Consider the following 27,689-nt stretch of genomic DNA (forward strand, 5'->3'; position numbering starts at 1 on the left):
GCCACACTAATATGGCCCAGTAAGCTATGAGAAGTGTCAGCTCATCTAGCTATTAATAACTAAACTACATCACTAACTTCTATTGCCTAGGACTTTATCTGATGCTTATAGGGTATTGTGTCTTCCTCTGCAGTCGTTTCCTAATCATGAAATGCAGTATCTTTGTCTGTAAAAGATGATAGCTGTCAGCATCAGCATCCCCTTTCAGCCATCTGAAACATGAGAAAATTGCAAGCTGTAGAAGACAGACTGTGGAGCTCAAATAAATATGTATATATATAAGGTATTGCTCACATCCAGCCTACAGTTCTTACAGGGAGATACTTCAAATAACTCAAACTTAAATATGATGCATTCTGATTGTTGGTTCTGCAATTGCAGCAATAACCTGACCTTTAAAGATATCCAAGGTGTCTTAAAAGTTAAACTTTTTCTCCTGTTGCTCTGTCTACATAAGAGTGAGAAGACAGCACAAATATATATGACAACTTCCAGGCGTCTCCCTCATATTATGGTCCAACTTTCTTGAACAAACATCTTCTATATAGATATTATCTTCCTTCCTTATTTTGTGATAGATTTATGTGGGTTTATACTGACTGAATTTTACTGGTTTCAAAATTAATGGAAATAAGATATTACTAATGTAAGTTCCTTTTGTACCTTATGTATTATGCAAATATAGAAGATTCTTGTACCAGTAAAACTTCCATAAATTACCAGTGGGTGACTGCAGGCCTTTACTGTGGCTGAGTGACATGTTTACATCTATAAAAGCTTTTTAAATATTTCCCAATAAAGTGCTTGGGCTTTCATAAGAGTCTTGTCCTTTTTAGGTTGAATAATTTTTAATTTTGAAGTATGCTCAAATATATCTGAAGTGGTTAGCAGTAAAATATTCTTCATGTAATAACAGCTTAAGAGCACAACCACTGAGCAAATATAGAGTATTGTCTGCTGTAAAAACTTAGAAGTTCTATAATAAAATGTTTTTGTATTCTTTACTGAGTGACAGTGCAACTCAAAACAGTCTAATCACAGTTGGTTTTCCTGTGGCCTAAATGCTCATTCATCTGAATGCTAATCCTGGGATTCAGAAATGCTTGATGTTCAGTGAGTCAAATTGTTTTGTCATACACATGAAGAAATGAAAAGGTTTTGCCCTTTCTGGACAAATTACTGTGCATGCTATTTTGAGAGGCATGATGTCTGGGTGCTTCCCTGTTGCAAAGCAGCATCATGATGTGCAAGAAAGGTCTGGAGTGAGATAGGAAGACCCTGATATTTTCTTGCCCTAAATTCAGTATTTATCCTTACAGAGCAATTTCTTGGTACCATAGAGCTTTCTTCTAGCAAATCAGTTATTAGAGTTATATTAAGTTATATTAAGTATGTTGGAAGATCCTATCAATCAAATATTTTTGTAATTTAGATAGCATTAAAGGGCTAATATTAAATGTTAGATGAGTTAATATTCTCATGGCCACTCCCATAGTGTTTTGTGTTCTTTAAACTTTTTTGTTTCATATTTTTACATGCTTTTATGGAAATATACTGGGTGAATCAGTTATAGACTTGAACAGTTGAATGTCTGAAAAATGCTAAGATCATATTGATCATTTTTGACTCCTGAACTTTATGCCTAATTAGATTTTAAGGATTAATTAGGTCCCTTTCTCCAAAGAACTGTGGAAAATCTATTTCAGTTTTATAACTAATAATTTAATGAAAAAACAAATGATGAGACATAAGACATTTAAATAATTTTCCACGGTCTGGAAAGTAAATGATCATTTTTGTAATTTGTTGTATTAAAAAAAGTATTGTTGCTGTTTGTGGATTGTCTTTAATATTGTGGCAGTAAACTATACAGAATTGTTTTTTCATTGTATATCACTTTCTTATCACCTGACAACATGGGATATTCTTTGTAGAAGGACATGTAAAATGAACTACTATTGCACAATTTTGCTGCTTTATTTTCAGTAACAGCTGAAAATGATTTTTATGAACCATATCATTTTCAGCAGCTCCTGTAGCTGTCAGTAGGTGAACTGGTAGATCAGTTAAAAGGGATTAAGTGTTCTAGATTAAACAGAAAAAAAAAGAAGAGTAAAAAAAAAAGTGGTATTTTTTTCTGAAATACACAGCTTTCACTTTCAGCTTGAAAAATACCTCAAAACCCTCACAAATCAGTGTCTTATAGATTATGTTGGAGTGTTTTGCACTTGTCTAGATGTGTGTGGGCAAAGTGCTGATAAACGCATGTTCTGTATCAGAAAGTATGCAAAAAAATTCTCAGCTTGTGCATGGCAATTGGTTAGAAAATACTGAGGTGGGAAATCATAGAGGGATTTACTGGAGCCTCTTTCTGCTTCAGTGCAGAACTGGCAATATTGTTAAAATTTTCCTGGCAACCTTTACTTTCCCTTTTTTCTTCCCTTTGAAGTCTGTTCTTAAAACTGACAGTGATGAAAAATCCAAAAGGTCTTTAGGGAGCCTGCTTGCTTTAGTAAGGGGGTTTTTCTTAATGTTTAACTTAACTAGCCTTTGCTTCACTGTAAACCCACTATTGTTTTTCATTTTACTATTGGAGAAAGAAACAATTACTATTTTTTTTTTTATAACTGTATTCTGTACATTCTGTATGTTGCTTTTATTTTTACAGCTGTCTTTAAATGCTATTTTCCATTTCATTCCTAAATTGCTTCCTTGATTTCTGGTTTGTCAAGAGCCAGGCATCAAGTGTGCCTGTAGCTTGGGGCAGCTTAGTGTTCTTTGAAAATTTGGTGAGGCCATTCTTCCAAATAAGTCTCTAGTGAAACTCAAATACCACTGTTCTGGACAGGCCCCTTCAGAACTTCATTCAGTAGGTTATTGTAGTTGGATGATTTACAGGTTTTTCTATATCTTTTCCAATCCCTTTTGCATCTGTCTTATGGGGAGTGGCTTTTTTGATAGTGTTTTTCTAGCTTCCCTTTGAGAATTTTGTGTATTTTTTTTGGTCAGCAGCATCGCTGAAGTTAAGTTATGACAGATGCTGTTTCATCTGGATTCACAAAGTATATTTTCTTGGCATAGTAATAATTAAGGCTGGGTTGATGTGATTCGTTCCTGACAAATCCCTGGTGACTATTACTTACCCCTTTGTTACTTGTAGATGTTTGCAAATGGAACTTTTTTTTTTTTTTTTTTTTTTTTTTTTTTGCAGAGCATCTTCCTGTGTATGGAATTAAAGTTCCTCTTTATACCTTTTGTAAAAATAGACAGAATTGCCTCTAGGTTTATTTCCCTTGAATTTTGATAAGGCAGAATGTTGCTTGTTAGCCCACCAGTGATAGTGTACCATTTGATTGCTTGGACAAATACCTGAAAGAAGGTTACAGCAAGGTGGTTGTCAGTTGCTTTTCCTAAGTAAAAAGCAATAGGAAGAGAGGAAATGGTGTCAAGTTGTGCTAGGCAAGGGTTACGTTGGATATTAAGGAAAAGTTCTTTGAAAAGGTTGTCAAGCATTGGAACAGGCTGCCTAGGGAAGTGGTTGAGTCACCATCCCTTGAGGTATTTAGACATCTAGATGTGGTGCTTAGGGACATGGTTTAATGGTGGACTTCATTTAAAGGTCTTTTCCAGCCTTAATGACTTATGATTCTATGAATTGTTGACACTTGATCTTCTATTGCATAGTATGCTGTATATCACACAACTGTACTCTTTCATAATGATCTAAATGACCTAATGGAAAGGCTTTACAAAGAAAACCTTGCAATTTCACTTTTTCTTCACATAAGTTAAATATTTAAGTACTGTCAAATCTTAAATCTTTCCTGATGTGTTATGTTACTTTTTAAATGAAGCTTAGTGCTGGTTATTCTTTTTTGGGAAATTGGTATCAAAAATGTGTATTGTAATTTATTAAATTTTCCAGTTTGTCAAATTTGCCAATATTGAGGAGGACACACCTTCCTATCACAGACGCTATGACTTCTTTGTGTCTCGATTCAGTGCCATGTGTCATTCCTGTGACCACGATCCAGAAATACAAACTGAGTAAGTGCCATTCTCTGTGTATTACAGAAAGCTGTCTTAGGATGTAAGTATAGTTCAATCTGTGGGGAAAAAAAAAAAAAAAAAGTCTGGCTTTTTAAACAGCACCAAATATTTCAAATCTTAGTTGGCTGGAGATCCTGGGAGGCTGAAGTGGAATTTTACCTGAATAATGCCTGCCAGATTGCATGGACTCTCTCCAGAAAGGCACTGTTTATTACTGGAAATGTGTACAAGTTGCATAGATCTTTTGATAAATTAATAGGGCTACTTATATAAATATCAAAAGCATATTTTGATATTTGAGAATTAGTCATTAAAATTAAATTTTCTTAGATATCTGCAGAAATGAATTATTATTGCAAATTTCTACATTTGTGTGCAAGCAACTTTTTTTTCCTTTTTTTACTTCGGCTCCCCCTAGTGATGTGATCTTTATGTGACTTGTTAATCAGTGTTTAACTCCTGACCTGAAAATTTAAGAGTTTTGAGATTATATTATATGCATCTCTGTTGTACTCATAGTTTCTATTTCCATGCATTAAATTGTTCAACCAACTATGAAAATTGCATCTGCTGAGCATTTATTCAACCCTTTGGGTGTGCTGTTGCTATGATAGCTGCAATGCATAAGGATTTTGCTTAAGGTTTGAAGTTTAAAAAAATCTGTGAATTGTATCTGTTCTAAAGAATCAATACTGTGCATATTGCTTTGGAGGCAACAAAACTAAACAAAAACAGAATTATTTCCTTCTTTAGTCTTCTGGTTCATTCCTCCATTTTGTTTTGTAATTTGCTGCCATCTTATTTGTTACCCTACAGCTGAGTATAAAGTTCTGTTGGTAAATTGGCCACTAAAAGGGCTGCAATTAAATCTGCTGCTTGTGTACTTTGTCCCCTACTCTATCCCTTTTCCCTTTAGGAAGATTATCTCACTGAATGGTTTTACAGGATGACCTCGTGAATTGTTTGGGAAATAACTGAAATAACTGAATTCAGTTATTTCATCAAGTGTCACTAGTGCAGCCAGTGCATCATGAAACTAATGTAGGCTTCTGTTAGATAGAGCAAACTTGCCTGATGCTGATGGTTGCAAATGGTATTCATAAATGTGTTAATGAGCTTTTTGAGATTTGCCTTCTTAGGCTTTGTGAAACTGAAGCAGAAATGTTAAACTGCACACTTACTATAAAAGACTTCCTAAGCATTTAGGATATGAAGCTCAGCTCAGGAATTTCTATATTACTTTCCTCTTCATTGACCCTTCCAAATGAGAGGTAATATTAGTATTGAACTAGAACATGAAATGAATTAAGAGACTGGTGCATCCCTGAGTCGTCTGCCAGATGTGACCTACCACTCTTAAGGATACTCCAAGATAAAATACCTCAAAGCTGTGGTCGCTGTAGGAGAAAGATAACTGTGCTAATCTTTTGTTTTTCAAATTGTCAACCTGCACTTTTATCTGTGCTTCAGCTTGCAATACTGATGTGTACCCTTAGGAAGGAATTTCATCCTAGTGACATAAGACTGAAGATGACCTTGATTTGAATGTAATCTCTGCTTTAATACCTACCTGATCCTTCTTGAGGGGAGTAAAACCTTTCCTTTATCTGGTGAAATTTAATGCTGCATCTTACACAGTACTTCAGCCCTCATTTTTTGGTCCATGCAATAGTAAGAACATGAGATTAGTGTTAGTGACACTTGAGGGCACAGAAGTGTGGCCTTTTTTCAGCATAACAGCAAGATTTTTACCCAGGTTAATCAAATGTATAGCAATATGACTTTTTCCACACTGTCCTAGACTTTTTATCTGTATCTAGATTAAACATTGGAAAGCAATTTTTCACACTGAGAGCAATGAGACATTGGCACATGTTGCCAGTTGTGGATGCCCTCTCCTTAGAAATGTTCAAGGCCAGGATGAATGAGGCTTTGAGCAACTTGGTCTAGTGGAAGTCTTCCAGCCCATGGCAGTGGGCTTGGAATTACAAGATCTTTAAGGTCCTTTCCAACCCAAACCGTGACTATGACTTCTTTTGAGAGACATCTTCATGAACAAGAATCATACTTTTTGCTGTAGGTACTGTGGTAATTCAACAAAATGAATTGTGACTTTAAATTAAAATTCTAAATGCAGATACTACAAAGAGTCAATACCATTGATGTGAGCTAGGGAGTAATTCAACTCATCCTAAACCAGACTTACAGAGTCACTCTTCATTGGCATAGCTTGAGCTTCCCCTGAACTGAATGGCTTGACTTGGAGCTTGAACATTACATACACATACAGTCAGGTAATAAGGCTTCTGAGTCTGAAACTGAATTTCACTAGTAAGTGAGATTTCCTCTTCAGCAGGCTAAATTAGTGCTAGTATTTAATGGACCTAAAGTTACAATATGAGCAAAACTTTATTACTTTGATAAATATTTATTAAAAAGAAAATACAAAAAAAAAAAAGTAATAGAATTTTGGAAGGTCTGGGTCTTCAATGTTAATCTTAGATTCTTAATATTGAAAAATCAACATTGCGTACCACACTGTCATTGTAACAATACTGCTCTGTCCTACAGCAATTGCAAGTGCTTTTCTAGCTGTTTGTGGATCTCTCTTCTTCCCTGTGTAGTTTGAAATCCTATTAAAACTGTACGGAGAGGTCTAGCATGGAATTGGATCTGTACTGAGTTCACATTAGTTTGTTCAGAAATAGCTGGGGGAAGGAAGAGGGGGCAGAGTTTGGTTATCTCTCTAGTTCATCTAACAAATGTTTTAATACAGCAAGTTTGAACAGGTTCTAGCTACATGTTATCCATACTGAAATTAAGATTTTAAAATGAGGATTAATTTTAATAGAAATAATATGAAATTTTACTGAAGCCTGTGTTTATTTCACTTGATGAAAGCACCACTATTTCTTCTGCTTTTTTTCTCTAAGTAAAATTTGTTACCACTACAGAAGAGGGTATTTTGCCAGTCAATTCATTGTACAAATTTTCCTACAAACTATTTTTGTTCAGCAAAGCAATGAAAATAGCTAACAGTTAGACTTAGTGTTTTTAAAAACTTATATTAATTTTTCCTCTTTATTGTTTTATTGCTGTTCTTGACAATTTCTTAGTTCAATTGGTTCAAATGGTTGTAGGATAAAAGGGGTGGTTCCTTTTGTTCATCAGGCTTAAGTCAACAGAATTATCATTGTCTTTTCATCTTGTGATCCTTTCACAACTCTGTTAAAGTTTTGTTATGGTTAATCCACAGTTTTAGTTACCATTTTTAAGGACATGATCAGATGACTGTGGTAGCTACTGTTTCAGCTGTGTTGTAATAACTTCATGGCATTTTTTTTCAGTGCTGGAATAGGTTGAGATTGCACGTGCAGACTGATGGCTTGTGATTTGTGTAGAGTTGGGAGGTTTTTACCCACATGACTTTCTTTGCAGGTAGAATACACAATTTCATTATTCATTGATGGGTGACAGCATATCCTTAGCCATCACCATCATCAACTTTCTAGTTACTTGTTTTGTCAGCTTCCTTGTGAGCTATGAAGACATTTGAAAGCATTATGGGCAACTGTAATGAACTTGCCAGATTTCCAAATTACTGTTTGTGAGAACCTGATGGAATTCCATGCTACATAATTACCTCTTCCTAAACAGGTAAAGAACTATACAGGGAGGTGCTGTGTTTCTCCTTTTCAGTAATAATCTTTTTCTATCCCTAGGATCCGAATTGCTGGAATCAGGGGCATTCAGGGAGTGGTTCGAAAAACAGTTAATGATGAACTTCGAGCAACTATATGGGAACCTCAGCACATGGACAAGATAGTACCATCATTGCTGTTTAATATGCAGAAAATAGAAGATATTGACAGGTATTTTTATTCATGCTCTGTGGCGTGTTTTTGAGAAACCTTTAGGCTTAGTTTTTATGAGCTGTAAAAACTATTTTTTTTTAATTGGAAATAACTACTGACTTTTACTACCTGGGTCTCCTTGAAACCAAAACCACAGCTCTGCTTAACTGCTCTTAGTGTTTCTTTATTCTGTTAAAGTATTTTCTACTGCCTACATTTCACTTGCTGTAGACTCTTATCAGTGTAAAAATTGCTCCAGAAATTGCAGTTATGTTTGGAATAAAAATTATTAACTCTTTTTGGTTTTTGTTAGATAAAGAGATTAATAAGCAGAGGCAGAGGTTTATGCATAACTAACATGATTTTCCTACTTAGATTTTTTTTGTCCATGGATGTGTTTATGACTAAACACTGGGTTTTGTGACAAAACATGTTTTTTTTTGCTAGCACTGGGAAATTTCAATAAAGCCAACTTCTGCAATGCAGATAAGCTGGAGAGACTGGCATGGTGCAGGGAAAGGTGGCCCTGCAGAGAGACCTTGACAGGCTTAAGAGGTGATCCAGTGCCAACCTCATGAAGTTCAACAAGGCCAAGTGCAAGACTTCCAGGTTTTGCACATGGATGGGGACAATCCCAAGTATAAATAGAGACTGGGCAGAGAATGAATTGTGAACAGTCCTAAGGAGAAGGATTTGGGAATACTGGTTGATGAGAAACTCACCATGGGCCAGCAATGTGTAACCCTGAAAGGTAACCCAGTCCTGGGCTGCATCAAAAGAAGCATGACCACCAGGTCCAGGCAGGTGGTTCTCCCCCTCTACTCCACTCTCATGAGACTCCACCCAGAGTACTTTGTCCAGTTCTGGAGCCCCCAACACAGGAAAGACATGGAGCTCTTGAACAGATCCAGAGGATGGCCTGATGAGAGAGCTGGCACAGCTCTCCTATGAGAACATGCTGAGAGAATTGGGGTTGTTCAGCATGGAGAAGAGAGGTCAATGGGAAGATATTATTGCAGACTTCCAGTACCTGAAGGGGACCTACAGGAAAGCTGGGGAGGGACTTTTCCTAAGGGCTTGTAGTGGTAGGACAAGGGGTGACGGTTTCAAACTGAAAGAGGATAGATTTAGGTTAGACATTAGGAAGAACTTTTACACTGTGAGGGTAATGAGACACTGGCACAAGTTGCTCAGGGAGGTTGTGGATAACCTCTGTGTGGAGGTGTTCAAGGCCAGGCTGGATGGGGCCTTGAGCAACCTGATCTAGTGGGAGGTGTCGCTGCCCACGCAGGGAAGTTGATCTTTAAGGGGGGAAATAGGTGATCTTTAAAGTCCTTTCCAACCCAACCAATTCTGTGAACAAATGTTTTTTTCATGTCCAGCCTAAGCCGCTTTAAAACTTGCTGCTTGGATTTTACATCTGAAGAGTGATTTGAATAAGAGACAAAGGTTTCTGAAACTGCTGTTTGTTATTGCCTTTGCTCACTTTCTCTCAGTGCTTCTAGAAGTAGATGGGCCCTTTCCTTTGGTACTATTTACAGTGCCCTCAAGTGTATACTTTCCTTTATATAGTAAAATGAAACAAACTACTGATGGAAAAACTGACTCAAAAAAGCATTTGGCTCAGTCACTCAGAGCAGATCAGTTTATATGTACTGCAGGACGAGTTTGTATCATCTGTTAAGCAATGCAATAGTGGTGGTAGAAAAACAAATCTGTCAGGAAGCAGCCTCTAATTAAGTATCTGAACTGTCTGCTTGAAACTTTTTACTGTAGTGCATGTTGAACAGAAAAAAAGACTATAATGTTTTTCCAGGTGGCAAGCAGAGGCCTTGTATCATGTGCATGTGACAGAAAAGGCAAAACTAATATTTATAAATTGTTGATCTGCTGGCCTTAAATAATATTACAGATAATTTTTGTCCTGTTTTATATGTGACTTCAGATTTGTGGAGACCAAACAGTGGCATCTTGAAGAGTAGGAGTAAGAAGCATATTGTTCTGGGAGATGGATTCAAAGCATAATTTGAGAAAGAGCAGAAATTCCAGAAAATACCCCTTACTGAAATCCATAGAAAATAACTGGTTTTGGTTAAAGCTGAAGTATACATTGATAAGCCTTACTGTAAAGATCACTGTATTTTTTACCTGTGGAACCCTTAATTCAAGACTATTCTGAGTACATCAGATGAGACACTTTTTAGAATAAGAATTTAATATTTAAACAACATTTTTAAAAGACAGATGTATTTGTGGATGTCATTATTTGTGTATGTGAATGCACGCTCTAGTTAGATGACTATCAGATAAATCTGCAAGCATAACATTCTACAAATCATATATATAATTTCTTAGTTCTACTTCACTATGATTCTGTATTACTGAATAATTGTCCTTCTGTATAGTATGAGGCATTGCCTGAAAGATTCTCCCTTCCTTCTTCAAGTTTTTTAGAAGAAAATTCAGAAGAGTCAGTCATGTGTCAATGTATGTATGTCTCTGAAATAGGGAAGGAATGTATGAAATTGGAAATTCACTTTGTAACACATTCTTCATGGTAACTGCAAAGCTGAAAGTGCCAGCCTTATTTAAGGCAGAAGGACATTATAGCAGTGGACTTGAGTTCAAATCATTCTAATGTACATATAAATTCTATTTTAGAGGTAAATTAGAATGTATTTCTTTCTTAGGGCGAGTTAGTCATAGCCAAACATTCCTGTACCTACTCTTCTCACAAGTAGTTGTTAAGTCATACTTCACATGTCCCATCATATAGTTTGGCCAGTCCTAGTTTTGTGGTATTAAAAAAGTCTCATGCGTGGAATGTTGAGTTGCTCTGAGCCATTTTAAGTCTGCAAGTAGAGATTTGCTGTGGAAACTGCTGTACTGGGGGGTTAGAACTAGAAGATGTTAAAGGTCCCTTCCAACCCTGAAAATTCTATGATTCTGTACTTCAAAACATTCCTCCTTCTTGTTCCTAGTCGCCACCTTCTCTGATAGAGATCACCCATAAAAATTCTGGTAAAGCAGTTCAAGGAAGCAGTTCTAGCCCTTTTCATTGCAAAATCCATGTTTCACCCCTTTGGACTTGTGGTAGTAGAGAGAGTCTGAACGCAGAGGAATTGTAGCAATTATTTAAGTTGCAGCTGGATTTTTCAGAGGTTTTCTGATCTTTATTTAAAAACCAAATCATTGAAACAAAATGAGTATGACTTGCTCATTTCAGTGCAGAAACTACAGAAGCTCTGCAAAGCTTTCCTGTAAAATTAAAAAGTTAAAAGAGTAGTTTTATATCCATTGTCTGACAGTGCAAAGGAACACTTAGTGAGAAATACTTAAGAGACAGGTGCTGTTAGTTCCAAATAAAAACACAATTCCTACAGACAAAGGGAGATTATTTTGAACTTCTCACACAGTCTAATGTTTTAGACTAAGATTAGATTGCGATTTATTCCTTTAACATATTCTAAAGTTAAGTCTCCAAGCAATGCTGATAAGTCACTTTCTGTGGGACTGCATATAACAAAGTTAAAAGTTTATTTTTACTGAATTTTAACTAGAATTCTTCTATATACACTACCTCTGTGAGTTTGTGTTCAGCATACTGCTCTCTTTTTCACCCCCACCAACCCAGCTTTGTAATGCTGCTGCATTCAGGGGAATCTGGGTCAAAACAGCCATGGTTATCACAGTCCATTTGTGCCTTCTCTGCACTGACAACCTGCACAGACACCTGTCTGTCTGGTTCACAGTCTAGGCAGTACTGGAAAAGAAGATAGGGAGATCAAGGGGGAGAGCAGTGGGATAAAGCTGTAGTTTAGTGATACTCATGGTAGATCCCATACAAATTGCCATGCCTTTTAAAACTCTAATCATTGTGCATTTGAAAAACTATTTCTCCTTACTTACCTGGTAGAGTGCCTGGGACTTTTATTATTAAAATCTGACAAGCTAGCAGTGTCACAGTAACGTCTGAAATATTTATGCTACTGGAGGCAACAGGATATTGCAACTTTTAGATTGCAATAGTCTTGAAACACTAGGAGAGCTTTTGCTATCAAAAGATATTACAGGTATGATGTTAACATGTTTATTTGACTTGTGGCATTTCAGTATCTGGCTTTTCAAAATGCTCTAAAGCTATGGTTTTATGTTGCTGAAGAGTAAACCTTAAAGCTGATGCTCTTAGGGAACACTTTCAAAAATATTTAATGCACAAGTTTGCACTGAGAACTGAAAACATGATTAAGGCTTTAGGATACTGACTTCTGCATTCTAAAATAATTTTCCTAATGTATGGTTGCATAATGTTGATGTGAATGAACAAATTGTCACTGGAGTTTTTATAATGTGTTCTATGCAAAAAAAATACATGTCACCTATAGGTAAACTATAGGTAAACTTACCTATAGGTAAGTAATACTGCACCTCAGGTGGAATTTTGCTTGCTTTCTTCCTCAGTCTCTGTGTCCAGCATGGAGCAGCCCCATCCTCTACTCACAGAAGTCCCTGGAGCCCGACTGAGAGTGCCTGGGCAGGGACAGCCCATACATTGGTGTCTCTCAGTGTCTGTATCAGATACTTTTCTACTCACTCATTAGTCTTCTCCATAGCAGTGTTGGGGGACAGTCACTTGGAAGGTGACTAACTTGTACACCATCCAGTTAGAGGTAACTGTGTGGGTGATAATGTTCTAATTAGTTCAGTCTGACTTTTTATCAACTCACAAGCCATCTGTTTCTGCAGAAGTATTGCAGAGTTTTATTTAACACTCACCCCCACAGTGTGGATTCAGTAGTGGGCAGGTGAATGAGATCATTAGTCTGAACAAAATGACTAAGATTCTGCCTAACTTTTTGCATGGTTTCATGGCCTTCATTCATCATTAGTAATGAGTAAGTTTGTCAAAATACAGTGGTAAACAAATGAAATCAGTATTAACAGCCATTGGTTTTGCCACATACACATTTACTAATACAGTGGTCAGTAATGAGTGAAGAGATAAGAATGGATAGTCCTGCTATAAGCAAAAAATATTTTATTTGGGATTCTGGTTTCATACATATTTGAGATACAGTTCATGCCTAACTCAGAATGTGACTCATGAGAATTGTAGAACCCAGCGTATGTACAGAAAGGAATATAGATATTAATAATCAGTCAAATCCATGTATTTTTGTCTTACTTCAGCAGAATAGGCCCTCCATCCTCTCCCACAGAAGGAGAGAAAGAAGAAAATCCTGCCCTGCTGGCTGAGAACTGTTTCAGGGAACTGCTGGGAAGAGCAACCTATGGAAATATGAATAATGCTGTCAGACCAGTTTTTGCGTAAGTTGACAATACATGGAAGGTCTTAAGAGTTTTGGGGCTTTTTTATTTTTTTAAATTATGTCGTCCTCTAACTACGTTGCATTGAATTCTTTCCTTTTCAACCTTACTAACAGTTATTCATGTTTATTGCCTCTTCGTCACTTGTCTGTTAACTTCTGGGTAGTTACAGAGAAACGTGTCCCATTTTACTGATTTTAGAACTGCTATGTAACTATTTGGTTGGGTTGTTGCCTCAGCTGGCTTTTCTTGTTAATGTAAAACTGTTTGTTCAAGAGGCTGGTGTCCTGTATTGTCCTGTAGATGACTGTCTCAGTCAGTGAAGAGGCAATCCAAGTAAAACACAAGTAGCACAGAAGAATACTGTGCCCAGATAACATACATCAAATTAAGATTTCTAATTTCTTGCAATTTTCTTCCCAAATCCTGTTTTGATATTCTGTGAGCAATGTACTTATTTTCTCATTTAGTAATGAATGGCAGATGTTCACACAGTATGCACTCTGCACAGTTGCACACAGTAGAAATAATAGATGATGTATTAACTGTCAAGTCCAACATTTTCTCTGTATTGCCCCAGTTGCTTCCTTGTAAACAATTTGAAAACAGGTACAAGCATGGATATGCCTTGCTTACATCTGCTTCTTTCACCTCTGCTAATGCCTACAAAGTATGCATAATCTCAGGAGAAATCTTTTCAGGAAATTCTAGACTAGTGATACTACTTTCAGACCCTGGCTTTTTCCAGTGAGGAAGAGAGCTGCTTGCTCCTTGTTGTAGATTTTCAAATGCTTGTTATAGGAATATCTTACCTTAAATGGCCTAGTTCTTCCCAGAAAGCCTGAGTATTCCATTCTTGCACTGAAAGGCTTTCAAGCTGCTCAAAACCATTTTCATGTTACTACTGTTAAGTAAGAAATGACATGCAAAAAGAACATGAGTTAGGTATCAAGGGTATAAAACTTTTAAAGCCCCTTTTTTTCACCCAGAAGCAATAAATTTAAATCCTTTATTATGTATAAAATTTGTATTACTATATTTTTATAAATAACTGCTGTAAAGGTTTAGTATTTTTGAAGAGCAAATGAGCCTCACTTTCTGAATGAGATAGCTGGCGCAATGAAAGCTTAAGATGGTGAGTCCATTGCATGTATAACGAGAAATCTAATTATGCACATTTGCTTACATATATATTCAATAAATCTTAATGGAAAGCAGAGTTTGGCATTTAGTAATAAGGCTTTGCAATCTCACTTAGATACTGTTTATCAAAGGTAATGTTATTAGGAAAAAAATAGGCAAAATGAGACTTGATTTTAACTAAACTAAGTGTACCTGTCTTTTACAAAAACAAAATTCTATTGAATATAGTGTCTGCATTATTCAGAGTAAATATATCACATGAAGTAATCTAATACTTGTTTTCTTAGGAGGAAATTCCAGTATACAAAATATGGGCCAATTGAGCTATAAACAAAACATTACCTGAGCAGTCATCCTCCCCTGATGTCTTCCTGCCAATTTGGCTACCTGAAGCAGCTAATATTTTGCCTTTCTGGAAAAAAAAATGTATGCCTTGCTTTGAGAGGAAAAGTTTTTTAAAAAAACAACTTGATATCAAGACAGAGTTGACCATAATCTGCCTGAATGGATCTTTGATGAAGTTAAAGAGAAACTGTTAGGGGTAACAGAACATATGCTACCTTGAAATATCAAAGGATCAATTCCAATAAGGAGAAGATAGTAGAGAGTATTATTTTGTATTTGGTGAGAAATAGGTTAGCTAAACAAGGCTGTTGTGAACAAGAAATAATGGACTTACTGGAATGATATTGGGTAGAAAGGAAAGATGAATAAATAAATTATGAGCTACTAAGCCTGGAAGGATAAAGATGTAATTTTGTTTGTCTTTCTACCCCAAGGCAAGATTAAATATACCTGTGTTGTGGAGTGTGCACAAGACAGACAGATACCCCCAACAGGTAGTCCAATTCAATAGTTAGTAGTGCAAATACACACCTTTAAATTTCCTGAAACTCACTTTTTTAGGTATTTCTATTAAAGGTATGTAATGTGTTTAAGTGGCAGTATATTTTTCAGGCTCTGCAATAAACTGCAAGATAATTTAGGGCATAGGAGAAAGATGGCTCTGTGCCAGCTGATTTAATCAGCCTTGAAGGAGAGCTGTGCACTCAGCTGGGTCACCAGGCTGGTAGCAGCTGGCTATTGAGTTGAGAGCTCCATGTTCTGGGCAGCTAAGTTCAAACATCCAGTCAGTCCTCTTGTGTGCAGAGTACTGACTTACTTCATATGCTTGCTTTTGTATTTGTTATTTAAAGCATCTTTATATGTTTACTGTGTTCCTTGAGAAAAGGCAGACCAACAGTGATTCTGTAGCTGAGATATCTATTTAGAAACACTGTAAGTAATTTTTTTATCTGGGGAGTTCATTTTGGTTTTCTGCATTTGTTTGTTGTTTTTTTTCCTTTACCTAATCAATCCAGTTAAAAGACATCCCAAATTACATATAACCATCTTTTAGATTTAAAAATGTATTTATTGCTGTTTAAAAAAATTTCCTTCTTTTTGGGGAATTTGCTCTCTGTCCTAATTGTAGCTTTAAACATAGTGCTCAAGCAGAATTTCACATCTTTGCTTGAAAATGCTGAAACTTTAAATAGGATAGGACCCACCAATGAAAAGAGATTCTGAGGCATTTATCATTCTGATTCTGTTTTGATGTTTCTTGCAGAAAGTATTGAAATGCTGTAGAGTGATAAAGGAGTATAAACACTAAGTGGAATTCTTTTTTGTTTATATATATTATTCATGAAAAGAAACATTATTCATGAAACTACTGTGAAAATGAAAATAGTTCTTCAGAGTCTATTGTGGTTATAACATTCAACCCTAACAGTTTTGTAGATCCTTATTCAAAACAAATTCTGTATCTTATTTAGAATAAAAGTGTGTTCAGGGTATTAAAACCACCCTTTTCAGTGTATCTCTCATGTAAATAAGTATATAATGCCACAGCCATTTTTATGCATGCACTTTCTTAAGAACAGTGTGCAAATCAGAACTGTGTATCTTTGGTATGCCTAGGTTCCTTAAAATCCTGAAGCTAAAGATTTGGATTTCCTTTCCTAGACAAATATTTTGTGATCACATCATAAACCTTTAAAAAAATGCATTTCTTAAGTTCTACTTTTCTGATCTAGATAATAAATAGTTGTTTAGAAGCTTGATGTAAGAAAATAAGACCTTTGAGGTGAATTTTGACAAGACTGTTAGGTGCCATTTATTGTATCTGTGGGAAGTCATTATTTCAGATCCTGTAATTTTTGGTTACAGGCATTTAGACCATCATAGACTATGGGATCCAAATGAATTTGCTGTTTCTTGCTTCAAAATCATCATGTACTCTATACAGGTAGGATTTTCTCCTGGGTTTGTTTTTATTACATTCATGTTTCAAGCACATGAGACAGGGTTAAATGCTGACCTCACTATGATGATGATAACAAACAAAATTGAAGAATCCAGAAGGTCTCTTAGGAAACTCCTTAGCAACTCTTACAGTTTTTCAAGTAGTAACCTAATTGTGGTTCCTGATCAGAGGTTTCCTGATTTGCTCTCTCTTAATGTCCACTTGTAGAAAAAAAAAAAAAAAAAGTTATTAAGTGCTCAGGTCCATAAAAAGCACCAGAACAATGAGTAGGATAGCAATACTGATCCGACATTGTGCTTGGTAAATGAATCTCTTAGGTTGGTTCTGTCTCCATGCTAAAATGGCTGGTTTGCTTTTAAAATCCAAGAAACCAACTTCATATGGAACTGTGTTAATTGGTTTTTATAACTGGCCAGGCTGTATTGTCTGTTATAAACATGATCAAAGTTGGATTCTTGGATGTGTCAAGCACTGATACCCAAAGGATAAAGTCATAACATTTCAGGATTGTGGAAAATAGATGAGTTTGAGTATATCAGTGACATGATGACCAGCTGAATTCCTTTGCCTCCAGTTAGGTGAATGAAGTACCAATTCTTGCTGCTTCAGTTCTTGTACACGTTCCTGGATATTTTAATAGTCTAAGCTGTTGTATATTTTGCTGGATGGACCCATATGTCTTCATCTGTTGTAGTTTTAAAAAAATCATATTTAATCATCAACTGATTGAAGTTTAGATAAATCTGTGAGTTAGAATGTTGCATAACAGGAACATTTCCTGACTATAGCTGAATCATGTAGCAGTTCATTGTTATTAAAGTCACAGATTAAGCTTTTTTTCTGTGTGCTTGCTTTTTAATAGGCACAATATTCCCATCATGTAATACAAGAAATTCTTGGACACCTTGATTTTCGCAAAAGGGACTCCCCACGAGTTCGTGCTGGCATTATTCAGGTTCTTTTAGAAGCAGTTGCTATAGCAGCTAAAGGATCAATAGGTAAGTTGTCTGAAATTAATGGCACAAGGCCAAAGGATAGATTTGAAGGGTCGTGCTCATTTTTTGCTTTTTTCTCAGAATGAATGAAAGCATACATTTTGATGAAGTTTTGTATGACTTTTTTCTTCTTTATGCTGATAAAATGCTTGAAATCTTACTTGTTTTATAACTACTTACAAATACTTGCTTGTTTTGTAGTCCTTTGTACTGAAAGAAAATGAGTAGATTTATTTTTAGTCTTGTGGAAGGCAGGAATTTCTGCTTTTCAAGAAGTCACCAATTCTGAGAGCACTATGTGTGACTACAGAAAGTCAAGTGTTGTTTTGTGATATAGCTGAACTGAGATGAGCTGTAATACAAGAGTCAAGAGTAGGTTGATCATTTTACTTTAGTAACTGTGATGCAGCTGAAATATGGTGAATTATGTAATTTAAGGTAGCATAGTTCCATGAAATAAGAGTAGTTGTGAAGTTGTGTATATGCACATCTTCAGCTGTTCTTTTTCTTTGTTCTTCTGCTGAAAAATTATTGCTTTGCTTCATTAGGTTGAGTCTGAGACAGTTCTTTCTCTTTATACAAGATCCACCTGCACACAAAGACCTGTGAAGACTTAAAAATGTAAAGAGCTCATTATTTCATACAATATGTAGGACAGATTTTAGTAGCAGTTTTTGAAATAACTGGAAGTCAGGTGCAAGTACCTGTTGTTTGACCCATTGCTTAATTTTAGCAACCAGTCATATTTTCTGTGTAAAACTCAGGTGGTGGGTTGACTCCAGCCAACAGCCATTTGCACACTCTCCTTTCGCACAGGACAGGAAGAAGGTAGAAAGAAGATGAGAATTCTCATGGATCAAAATAAAGACAGTTTAATTGGAGAAGGAAAAGCTACGTGCACAAGGAAAGCAGAGGAATTTATTCAGTACTTGCTGTTGGCAGGCAGATGTGTAGCTGCGTCCTGGACAGTAGGGCTTCAGCATGCATAATAGCTACTTGGGAAGACAAATGTCAAACAAACAGATATGCCTCCCCCTTCCTCCTCCTGGCATGGAATATTTTTGGTCAGGTTGGGTCAGCTGCCCTGGTCTGTGTCTCCTCCCAGTTTCATGCACACCCCAGCCTGGAGGGACAGAGTGGGGTAAAAGTCTTGACCCTTCAATGACAGCAGGAATACTGGTGTATTGTCAGCAGTCACAAATCCAAAGCACAGCAACCCTTAGGCTTTAAGAGAAAAGTTAACTCCATCCAAGCCAGACCTCATACAAGTTGATAGTAGTGTATTATTCATATGTATCTGACTGCATTTTCTGATTCAAAACTAATTTGTAAAATACCAGGGCACAGGCACATGTCCAAGTTTTTTCCCGAGGCCGTATGTACTCCCTTCACACAATGTATTTTACTTGTTCTTTTCAGCTTAATCTGATTTCTCCAGAAAAGGATCAGAAAGGTTAGCTTTCAATTTCTTAAGGCACCTTTCCCTTGACAAGTACAATCATTGTTATATATTATTTCCAGGCCCAACAGTTCTGGAGGTTTTTAATACCTTGTTGAAGCACTTGCGCATCAGCGTTGACTTTGAGCTGAGTGATCGGCGCAGTTCAGCAGGAAGTGCAACTTTCAGCACAAGCTCCAAAGAGAATGATGAGAGGATTGTCCAGAATGCAATTATTCAAACAATTGGTGAGTAATGACAGTAACCTAGGCTCACTTTTAAAATGTCTCTCCTTCTCCCCCTTCTAAATGAGATGGCATTAAAATATCTTGAATCAAAAAGGAAAAAGGACAAGTGTGCTATCTCTGACTTTACTTGCTTCTAAATCTCAGGCTCACTTTATATATTTGACTTATGAAAGACTCTTCTTTTTATTGTTAACTGAGAAGGTAGTCAAGCTCAATTAAAAATGCTAGTGAACTTGTAATAAATTTCTTGATTATATTATGTATAGTACTTGAAATATAGTCATTCTGTATCTTTTGTACAGAACTAATATTAGTACTTTTATGAAAATCATATTGCAAGCGATTATATACAGTAATGTATATTAGTAGGTACTATTTAAAAAATTTTAGAAACCAGTGTAAAACATAGTGGCAACAATGACACCTAATGGCCAGTTGTGCTACCACAACAGAACTGAATTCCTTTTAAGCACAATACAGAAAATAAGAGCAACAGTTTCCATAAATTATTTTATTAAAATAGTATTTAATTTAACTTAATTAATTAACTTAAATGTTGTTCACTAGTCTGTACATTTGCTTATGCCTTGAAGCTTTTCAGAGCAGTAGGAAACATACAGTAGATTATTTTCCACCATTACAGTAAAAATCTCCAAGGTAAAATGTTAACTCCTCCCTACCCCCCCAAAAAAGGCCCAAAAAACCCACATCCCAACTTTTAATTAAACCTGCTTTCTATTAAAGTTACATTTATGCTGTTACACAGCAGTAGAAGAGAGTATCTCTAGTCGGAAGGGACCCAGCAAGTCCAGCTCCTTGCGGGACTACAGGAACCTAAACCATGTGATTAAGGGCAACATCCAGATAGTCCTTGAACTTTTAATAGGCTTGATGTCCCACTTCCTTGGGAAGCCTGTTCCACTGACCAACCACCCTCTCAGTCAAGAATCTTTTCCTGATGTCCAATCTGAACTTCCACTGGTGAAGCTGCATTCCATTTCCTTGCATCCTATAGGAGATCAGCTCCTCCCCTGCCACTGCCCCCACAGAGGGAGTTGCAGAACAAGGTCACCCATCAGCCTTCTGTTCTCCAAGCTGAACAAACCAAGTGACTTCAGCCACTCCTTCTATCATCTCCTCAAGGCCTTTCACCATCTTGGTTGCCTTCCTCTAGGCACACTGTAATGTCCTTGGGGCTTGGCCGTCATTGCTGTTGGTTCCTATCATAGAATCACAGAATGCTGGGGGTTAGGAGGGACCTCTGAAGATCAACTAGTCCAACTCCCTTGCCCAGAGCAGGTTCATCTACATTAGATTGTGCAGGATAGCATCCAGGTGGGTTTTGAATGTCTCCAGAGATGGAGACTTCACAGCCTCTCTGGACAGCCCATTCCAGTGCTGTTACCCTTAGTAGATAAGTAGAGAAGATTTTCTTGATGTTTAGCTTGAGCCTCCTGTGACCACTGCCCCTCATCCTGTCACTGGACACCAGTGAAGAGTCTGTTCCTATCCTCATGACACCTATTCTTTAGATATTTATAAGCATTTCTGAGATCCCTCCTCACTCTTCTCCAGGCTGAACAGACAGGCCCAGTGCTTCCAGGATCTACTTGTATGAGTGATGTTTCAGAATCTTCATCCCCTAAACATCTTAGTGGCTCTGCTCAGAATTGGATGCAGTGCTCCAGATGGGGCCTTGCCAAGGCTAAGTAGATGGGGAGGATAACCTCCCTCAACCTGCTTGCCACACTCTTCTTGATGCACCCCATGATGCCACTGGTCTTCTTGGCCACAAGGACACATTTCTGCCTCATGGTCATCCTGTTGATCCAGGGCTCCCAGGTCTTTTTGCACAGAGCAACATCTAGCATCAACCCCTAACTTGCACTGGTTCATGGAGTTATTCCTCCCTAGGTGCAGTAGCCTACACTTGCCCTTGTTGAACCTCATGCTGTATCTCCCTGTCCCGTTCTCCATTCTGTCTCATCAGCTCAATTCAGGTTTCATCAGGTGCTGTTGTGGAGCTGTGGATTCCTGGTGGGTCTCTCCACTCCCTTTGAGGTTCTCCTAGCTCAGGAAACCCCTTGTGCACTGCTGCTGATGGTGCTGGCACCAGAGCTGCTCACCTCAGCAGTCTCTACAAATTGGTGACATAATGCTTGTATCCTGCTGAGATTTCTGTTTGCACACCTTGTTGTATTTAATGGTGGCATAAAATAGACAAACGTAACAATACTGTGTTACATGAGAAACACTTCCAATTCCTCACCGGTTACAAATTTTGTAGTTGATTTGGTTTTTAAAATTATATGTTTAAAGGGGAATAAAATTAGTAAGTTTTAGGATTCAAAGAGGAAAGTGTTATAAAAAGCCTCTATAGCCATTCAGTAGAAATAAACATGTAAGTATTATGCTCTAAAACAATCCTGCTATTATTCTTAATCTCTTTTTACTTTGTTAATGTATTCCTTGTATTTATAAGGCTTTTCTTATGAAGAGAAGGGCCCTTTATCTTTTCTTCTATGGTTTCATTCAATTTTTATTTAGGATTTTTTGGAAGCAATCTCCCTGATTACCAGAGATCAGAGATTATGATGTTCATTATGGGAAAAGTACCTGTTTTCGGGACAGCTTTGCAAACACTTGATACCAGTCATCTTGGGTTTGTATATCCTACTTTTTAAAATTTCTAAGCTTTTCTAATTAAAAATCTAGTTTTAGAAAGCTAACAAAGTAAGAAGTGAGATGCAAAATATCACTCTTTAGGGGCTGTATTAAATGTTATGCATAATCAAGGAAGCACAATGTTAGCAGTATGAACTCAAAATTTGAGTACATAAGTGATAAAGAATATCTGATTGGAATGCAACTTATTTTCCACTAAAACCTTTCTCTGTCCCTTTCTGTACAAATGTTTCTGAAATTATCTACATAAGGATAGATTCCTTAAATTCTCATAGTTGTGTTTTGTGAATAAAGAAGATTGATCTGTGACTACGTTTATTCCAAATGGCTGTACAATTTACAAATGGTTTTTGCTTTTTCTTCATTCTGTACAAGGTGACTTCAGATTAAGAATTAAAGTGCAGAAATCACAGTACATTTATTTTGGTTTAGAAAGTTCCTGTTAATTTAGAAATAGGAAAAAGCTATAGATGTGCAAACTCCTGTGATAAACCCATGATTAAAAAGCTGCTGTACACTGAAGTAGTATTTTCCCCTGTAACATGAATAATGATGTTTAAAGACTGCTTTTCCTCAGTATGGGGAATCACTGAAAAGGTTCACAGCTATTCTTTCCAAAAGTGTGCATTGACACTTTGATCACCTGGTAGTTTAAGTAGGAAGTCATTGTCATTCTGCTGGCTTCTTGTTATCTTTTTACATAGTATTGTGTTCCTGCTGTATGGGACATTATTCCATATAAGATAGAAATTAGTCTGTGCCAGGCAGTTACCACTCACTAAAAAGGTAATTTAAATGTGGACCCATTCAGAATACTGTATTTGGATTACCAGCTGCTGTGGGGTGGTTTTGTTTGGTTTTTTTAACTATACTATTTTCCTTTATGGTGTTCTTTGGAAACATGAGACAGAGCAGGATCTTAGTGTGATGCACATAGGTCATTCTGCATAAAGCAGGCTTTGGGACTGCTGGTACAGACTTGCATTACACTGAAGATTCGGTCTCACTACACAAAACATTTGAATGGTACAGCCATCTGGATATAGCCAGGATTATAGCCATGGAGTTACAAGTTTCTGCTGTTACATAGTGGCCAACTCTGGTGAAGTCTCTTTGAATAGAGAAAGGTATTTCCAGTATGCTTTTATCTCGTAGGATCTTACAAAAACAGTGCAATGTGACTGTATACCAGTAGGTATTGAACTTCTTCTTCCAGCAGAAAGGAAAATGAGAACATACAAAGTACAGGCTAATTGGTGTTCTGTGTACCTTCCTGTTATCTGAAAACTGAGGGCTCTTTCAGTTTTTATTGTTGAGTTGCAGATAGCTTTTTTTCACCCTCAAAATTCTGGGGTCTGGCTTAAACAAGAAGTGTCCTAGTTTCTTAAAAAACTCAATTATATTTTAATTCAGATTAAATTCTGAGCACTAGTGCTTGTAAAAATTAAGTCCAAGCGTGTAGAGGTTGAACATTTCAGGTACAAAGAAATTTCTGAATTAAACATGAAGGTTTATACCTGCTTCATATGTATCAAGTACTGCTTTTTTAATTGTGTGTACTTTTTTTTTAAGTCCATCTTTCAAAACCATTTAGTTATTACACCTCATTTGGAGATATTTGCCTCTTACTTGTGGTCATCCAGCATCCCTTCCAAGACTGTGGTATTCAAAAATACAGCTGTTATAGTGATGGAGTAGAAGAATATTCTGCAGATATGCAAAGAAACTAATTTTCAACTTTTTTCAAATTGCAGAGATTTGGGAACTAGGAGGATTCAAATCATGTTATTGAGATCTTTACTTATGGTAAGCCCTCTGTGTTCAGTATATTATGGCATAAGCATGCAATATTTTACTTTATTTATATGTTCATACATACATGTACAGTATTGCAGCTCCGTATTATCATACGAAGTGTGTGCTCATATTACATAGCTCTGTAGTTCTGCTGAGTAAAGTTGTGGTAGCATTTTCCCAATTTATATTACAAGCAGCTCAAGAAATATTCCTCCATCTCCTAGAGCACTTTCATGAATATCAGTGATAATTGGAACTGCAGATTGAAAAGAACATCATAGAGTAGGTTCTGCCAGCAACATGAAAGTGAAATCACTTTTGTCTCTAGCACCAGAAAAGCTGTCATTAGTAAAATGGTAAATATTTTTAAAGCTTTAGGAATGGATGCCTGTTTTGAAGTCCCTAAGAGCTTCAGGCACCATTGATTGTTCTTTCCTTCCTGGTGTTTCCCAAGTAGATTCTTGTAAGGCATATTTAACTGTTTTATCACTAATACATCTTTCAACTGTAAACCTTCAAAGACTTTTTCTGGAAACACATCCTTATGGGAAGAGTCAGACGTGGGTAATAAAAATGGCTCTTGCTTATGGTATCCTGGCCTATTGTGATGCAGAAGCTGAAAACTGTAGGGGAAAATAGCATAAAGAGTGGTTTCATGTCTAAAGCAGTAAAATACTTTCCTGGAAAATGACTTTCTATCTCTGCTTTAGCATGAAATTTGTGTGTGCTGTTGGGCAAATCAGTTAAACCATTCTTTGCTTTTCAGAATATCAGATCCTAGTTTCTAGCTCACAGAAGAGCTTGAGCATTCACAGTTGCAGTTTAAGGATAGAAAACCTGACAGAAAGGACCTTAGGGTAATTTTGTACAGTTTTCATTAAAGATAGACTCAGATATGCTTAAACTCTTCTAGACAATACTAATCTCATCTCAGTTTTTAAAACTTCAGTAGAAGTCTGAAAATTATTCTAATTATTTGGGGTACTTGATAGCTTTTAAGTAGGCTTAAAGGGATTAAAATTGTGCTTGTGGAAGGATTTTTTCTCATTTTTTACACTGAGAATTGTTTTGGATCCTCTTTTAGAATGTGGAAGTAAAATCCAATCATGGCACAAAGATGTGAAAGTGAATATTTTGATGCTTAATTAATTACTCATGCATTGATAAATATTGTAGAAAAAACATGGGAAGGAATTTTTTTTCATGTCACAGCTTTTATTTTGGTATATAAGGTGTAGCCTGCACACATAATAAAGAACTAAAAACTGGTGAACTCTGCCTGTTTAGTGTACTGAACTGAGAATTGTACATCGTGTATTCTTTGCAAAAGAATTATACTTGGTAACATAATTAGTCAGTTGTCATGCACACACACAGGCAGACAATTTAATGTTGTGTAGTCAATTAAAATCTGGCACTTCATTAAAAGTATACACTTCTATTTGCAGCCTTTCTTCCTATTATATTACTAATTTTCCATTTTCAAAATGATTTATTAGATACCTCCATGTGCCCTCATGCTCCTCTCCCATCCAATTTGCTTTCAACCTCTTCAGTTATGCTGTAGGAGTAGTGCTGGCTCACCCCAGCAGACAGCAAATCACCACCCAGTTCTTTGTTCATGCTTCACTAGTGGGGTCATGAAGAGAATTAGACGACTGCAAGTGAGAAAAGTGGGTTGAGAAGACAGTTTAGTGAGTATAAAAAAGAAAACTAAGACCAAAAAATTATTAAAAAGCCACCAATAAACAGCAAGGAAGGGCCTGGGAGAGCAAGGTGCTTCCCACTGTGAAAGGAGGTGAGGTTTGTGTCCACCTGAGGAAGCTGAATATACATAAATCTAGGGGACCTGGTGTGATACATCCCACAGTCCTGAGGAAATTGGCTGATGTCTTGCCAAGCCAGTGTCCATGATATTTGAAAAGTCAGGGCAGTCAGGTGAAGTCTCTGGAAAAAGGGAAATATTGTGCCTGTTTTTAAGAAGGTTAGGGGAACTACTGACCTGTCAACCTTACCTCTGTGCTTAGAAATATCACAAAACAAATCCTCCTAGAAGCTATGCTAAGACACATGGAGGACAGGGAAGTGATCTGAGACAGTCAGCATGGCTTCACCAGGGGCAAGTCCTTCCTAATCCACCTGGTACCCTTCTGACTGCATCAGAATGATGTCAGCTATCTGGACTCCTGTAAGGCTTTTGACATGATCCTCTGCAACATCCTTCTCTCTAAATTGGAGAGATACGGATTTGATGGGTGAACTGTTTGGTGGAGGAAGAATTGGTTGGATGGTCCCATGCAGAGTTTAGTAGGCAAAGGCTTTTTTATATGACCAAATGGAGACAAGTGATGAGTGGTGTCCTTCAGGTGTCTGTACTGGGACCAGTACTGTTAAATATCTTCATCCATGACATAGTGGGATCCAGTGCACCTTCAGCAAGTGTGCAGATGACACCAAACCTAGTGGTGCAGTTGGCACATCTGGGGAGTGAGATGTCATCCAGAGGGATCTGGACAAGCTTGAGAAGTGGTGCCATGCAAATCTCATGTGGTTCAGCAAGGCCAAGTGCTTTGAGTAACTTGATCTAGTTGAAGATGTTCATCCTTTTTTGCAGGGGAGATTGGACTAGATAGCATCTAAACGTACCTTCCAACCCAGATTTTTATGATTCTGTGATAAAACCACAAAAAAAAAACCCAAAAAACAAACAAGCAAACAAAAACAAACAAAAAAAAAACCAAAAACCAAAACAAAACCAAAAAAACCCCAAAAAACCACAAAACCCAATTGCTCACAACCAGTGGAGTTACGCTCAGCAAGTCCCTGAGCATTCTCAGTCCTGGCAAACTTTGCCTTCTCCCCAGTTTTATTTTTGAACACAATGTCATATAGTATGGAATGTACCTTTGGTCAGTTGGAGTTGTCTGTCCTGACTATGTCCCCTCTCTTCAAGATGTATATATAGACCCTGATTTCTCCTTTTTTCTTCACATGAGCATACTCAGTACTATATATGAGCAGCTGAGAATGTTGCAATTCTTGCCATCTTCATTTTATGGCCTGTAACTTTTAATACATCATTTTTCAAAAAAAATGATACTTTTGTTTTGTTTTGTTTTTGGAGTGTGTTAGTAGTGAAAGGAACCTTAGAGGAAGGAAACCCTTCAAAACAGATGAGGGAGTTCCTTTGAACATGAGTATTAGAGTCCTTCCAACTTCATAGTGAGATTAGGAATTTTCTGAAGTTTATACTGTACTTCCAGTTAAATCCACCTTTCAAATGCTAAAGCAAACCCACTAAAAAGTGAGTGACAGCTGCAAGTGATTTTTACAATGCCATAATGACACATGTTAATTTTACTTCCAACAACAAACAGGTGACTGCAGGATACAAAGCCACAACAATAACCAATGCACTTCCTTCCCCGTTTCTGGACCCGTTATTGTCTCCTTCACTCATGGAAGACTCTGAGCTGAGGCAGCTGGTCTTGGAGATCCTGCACAATCTCATTGATCGACATGACAACAGAGCAAAGCTCAGAGGGATAAGGTAATTCTTTTCCTTTGCTGTGGCCTGCTTTAACTTCTAGCTTAGTATGAATTATGGTTGATTTTAAAATATTTTTCCTACTGTGAAACGTTGATTTCTTTGACAGATGAATGATCTTGGTGTCATTTATTGATGTCAAGGTTTTATAGGTAAACCTTTGTGCATGATACCTGAAATGACCATTCCATACATACCTGCTAGTATCACTATGGAAGACAGAATATAGTATTTTATGTAGGGGGAAAAAAAAAAGGTAGTTGTCACAATTCTGTTAATGATTTTCCCTCTTTGAT

General features: G+C 36.9%; 1 protein-coding gene across 7 annotated transcripts in view; it reads left to right on the forward strand.

Annotated features, from left to right (window-relative positions):
* Window positions 1–27,689, forward strand: part of EFR3A (EFR3 homolog A) — a 73,680-nt gene that overhangs the window by 27,471 nt on the left and 18,520 nt on the right. For 5 of the 7 annotated variants that reach the window (XM_030445002.1, XM_030445004.1, XM_008505366.2 and 2 more), the window contains 9 exons: window positions 3,926–4,047; window positions 7,773–7,922; window positions 13,095–13,232; window positions 16,587–16,665; window positions 17,546–17,681; window positions 19,200–19,364; window positions 21,912–22,026; window positions 23,804–23,855; window positions 27,224–27,396. In XM_030445002.1, the coding sequence (XP_030300862.1) occupies window positions 3,926–4,047; window positions 7,773–7,922; window positions 13,095–13,232; window positions 16,587–16,665; window positions 17,546–17,681; window positions 19,200–19,364; window positions 21,912–22,026; window positions 23,804–23,855; window positions 27,224–27,396 (1,130 nt within the window). The remainder of the gene's footprint in view (window positions 1–3,925; window positions 4,048–7,772; window positions 7,923–13,094; window positions 13,233–16,586; window positions 16,666–17,545; window positions 17,682–19,199; window positions 19,365–21,911; window positions 22,027–23,803; window positions 23,856–27,223; window positions 27,397–27,689) is intronic. The other 2 variants (XM_030445003.1, XM_030444999.1) reach the window with 1 other exon arrangement.

This window comes from Calypte anna, chromosome 2 (genome assembly GCF_003957555.1).
Source record: "Calypte anna isolate BGI_N300 chromosome 2, bCalAnn1_v1.p, whole genome shotgun sequence".
Classification (NCBI taxonomy): domain Eukaryota; kingdom Metazoa; phylum Chordata; class Aves; order Apodiformes; family Trochilidae; genus Calypte; species Calypte anna.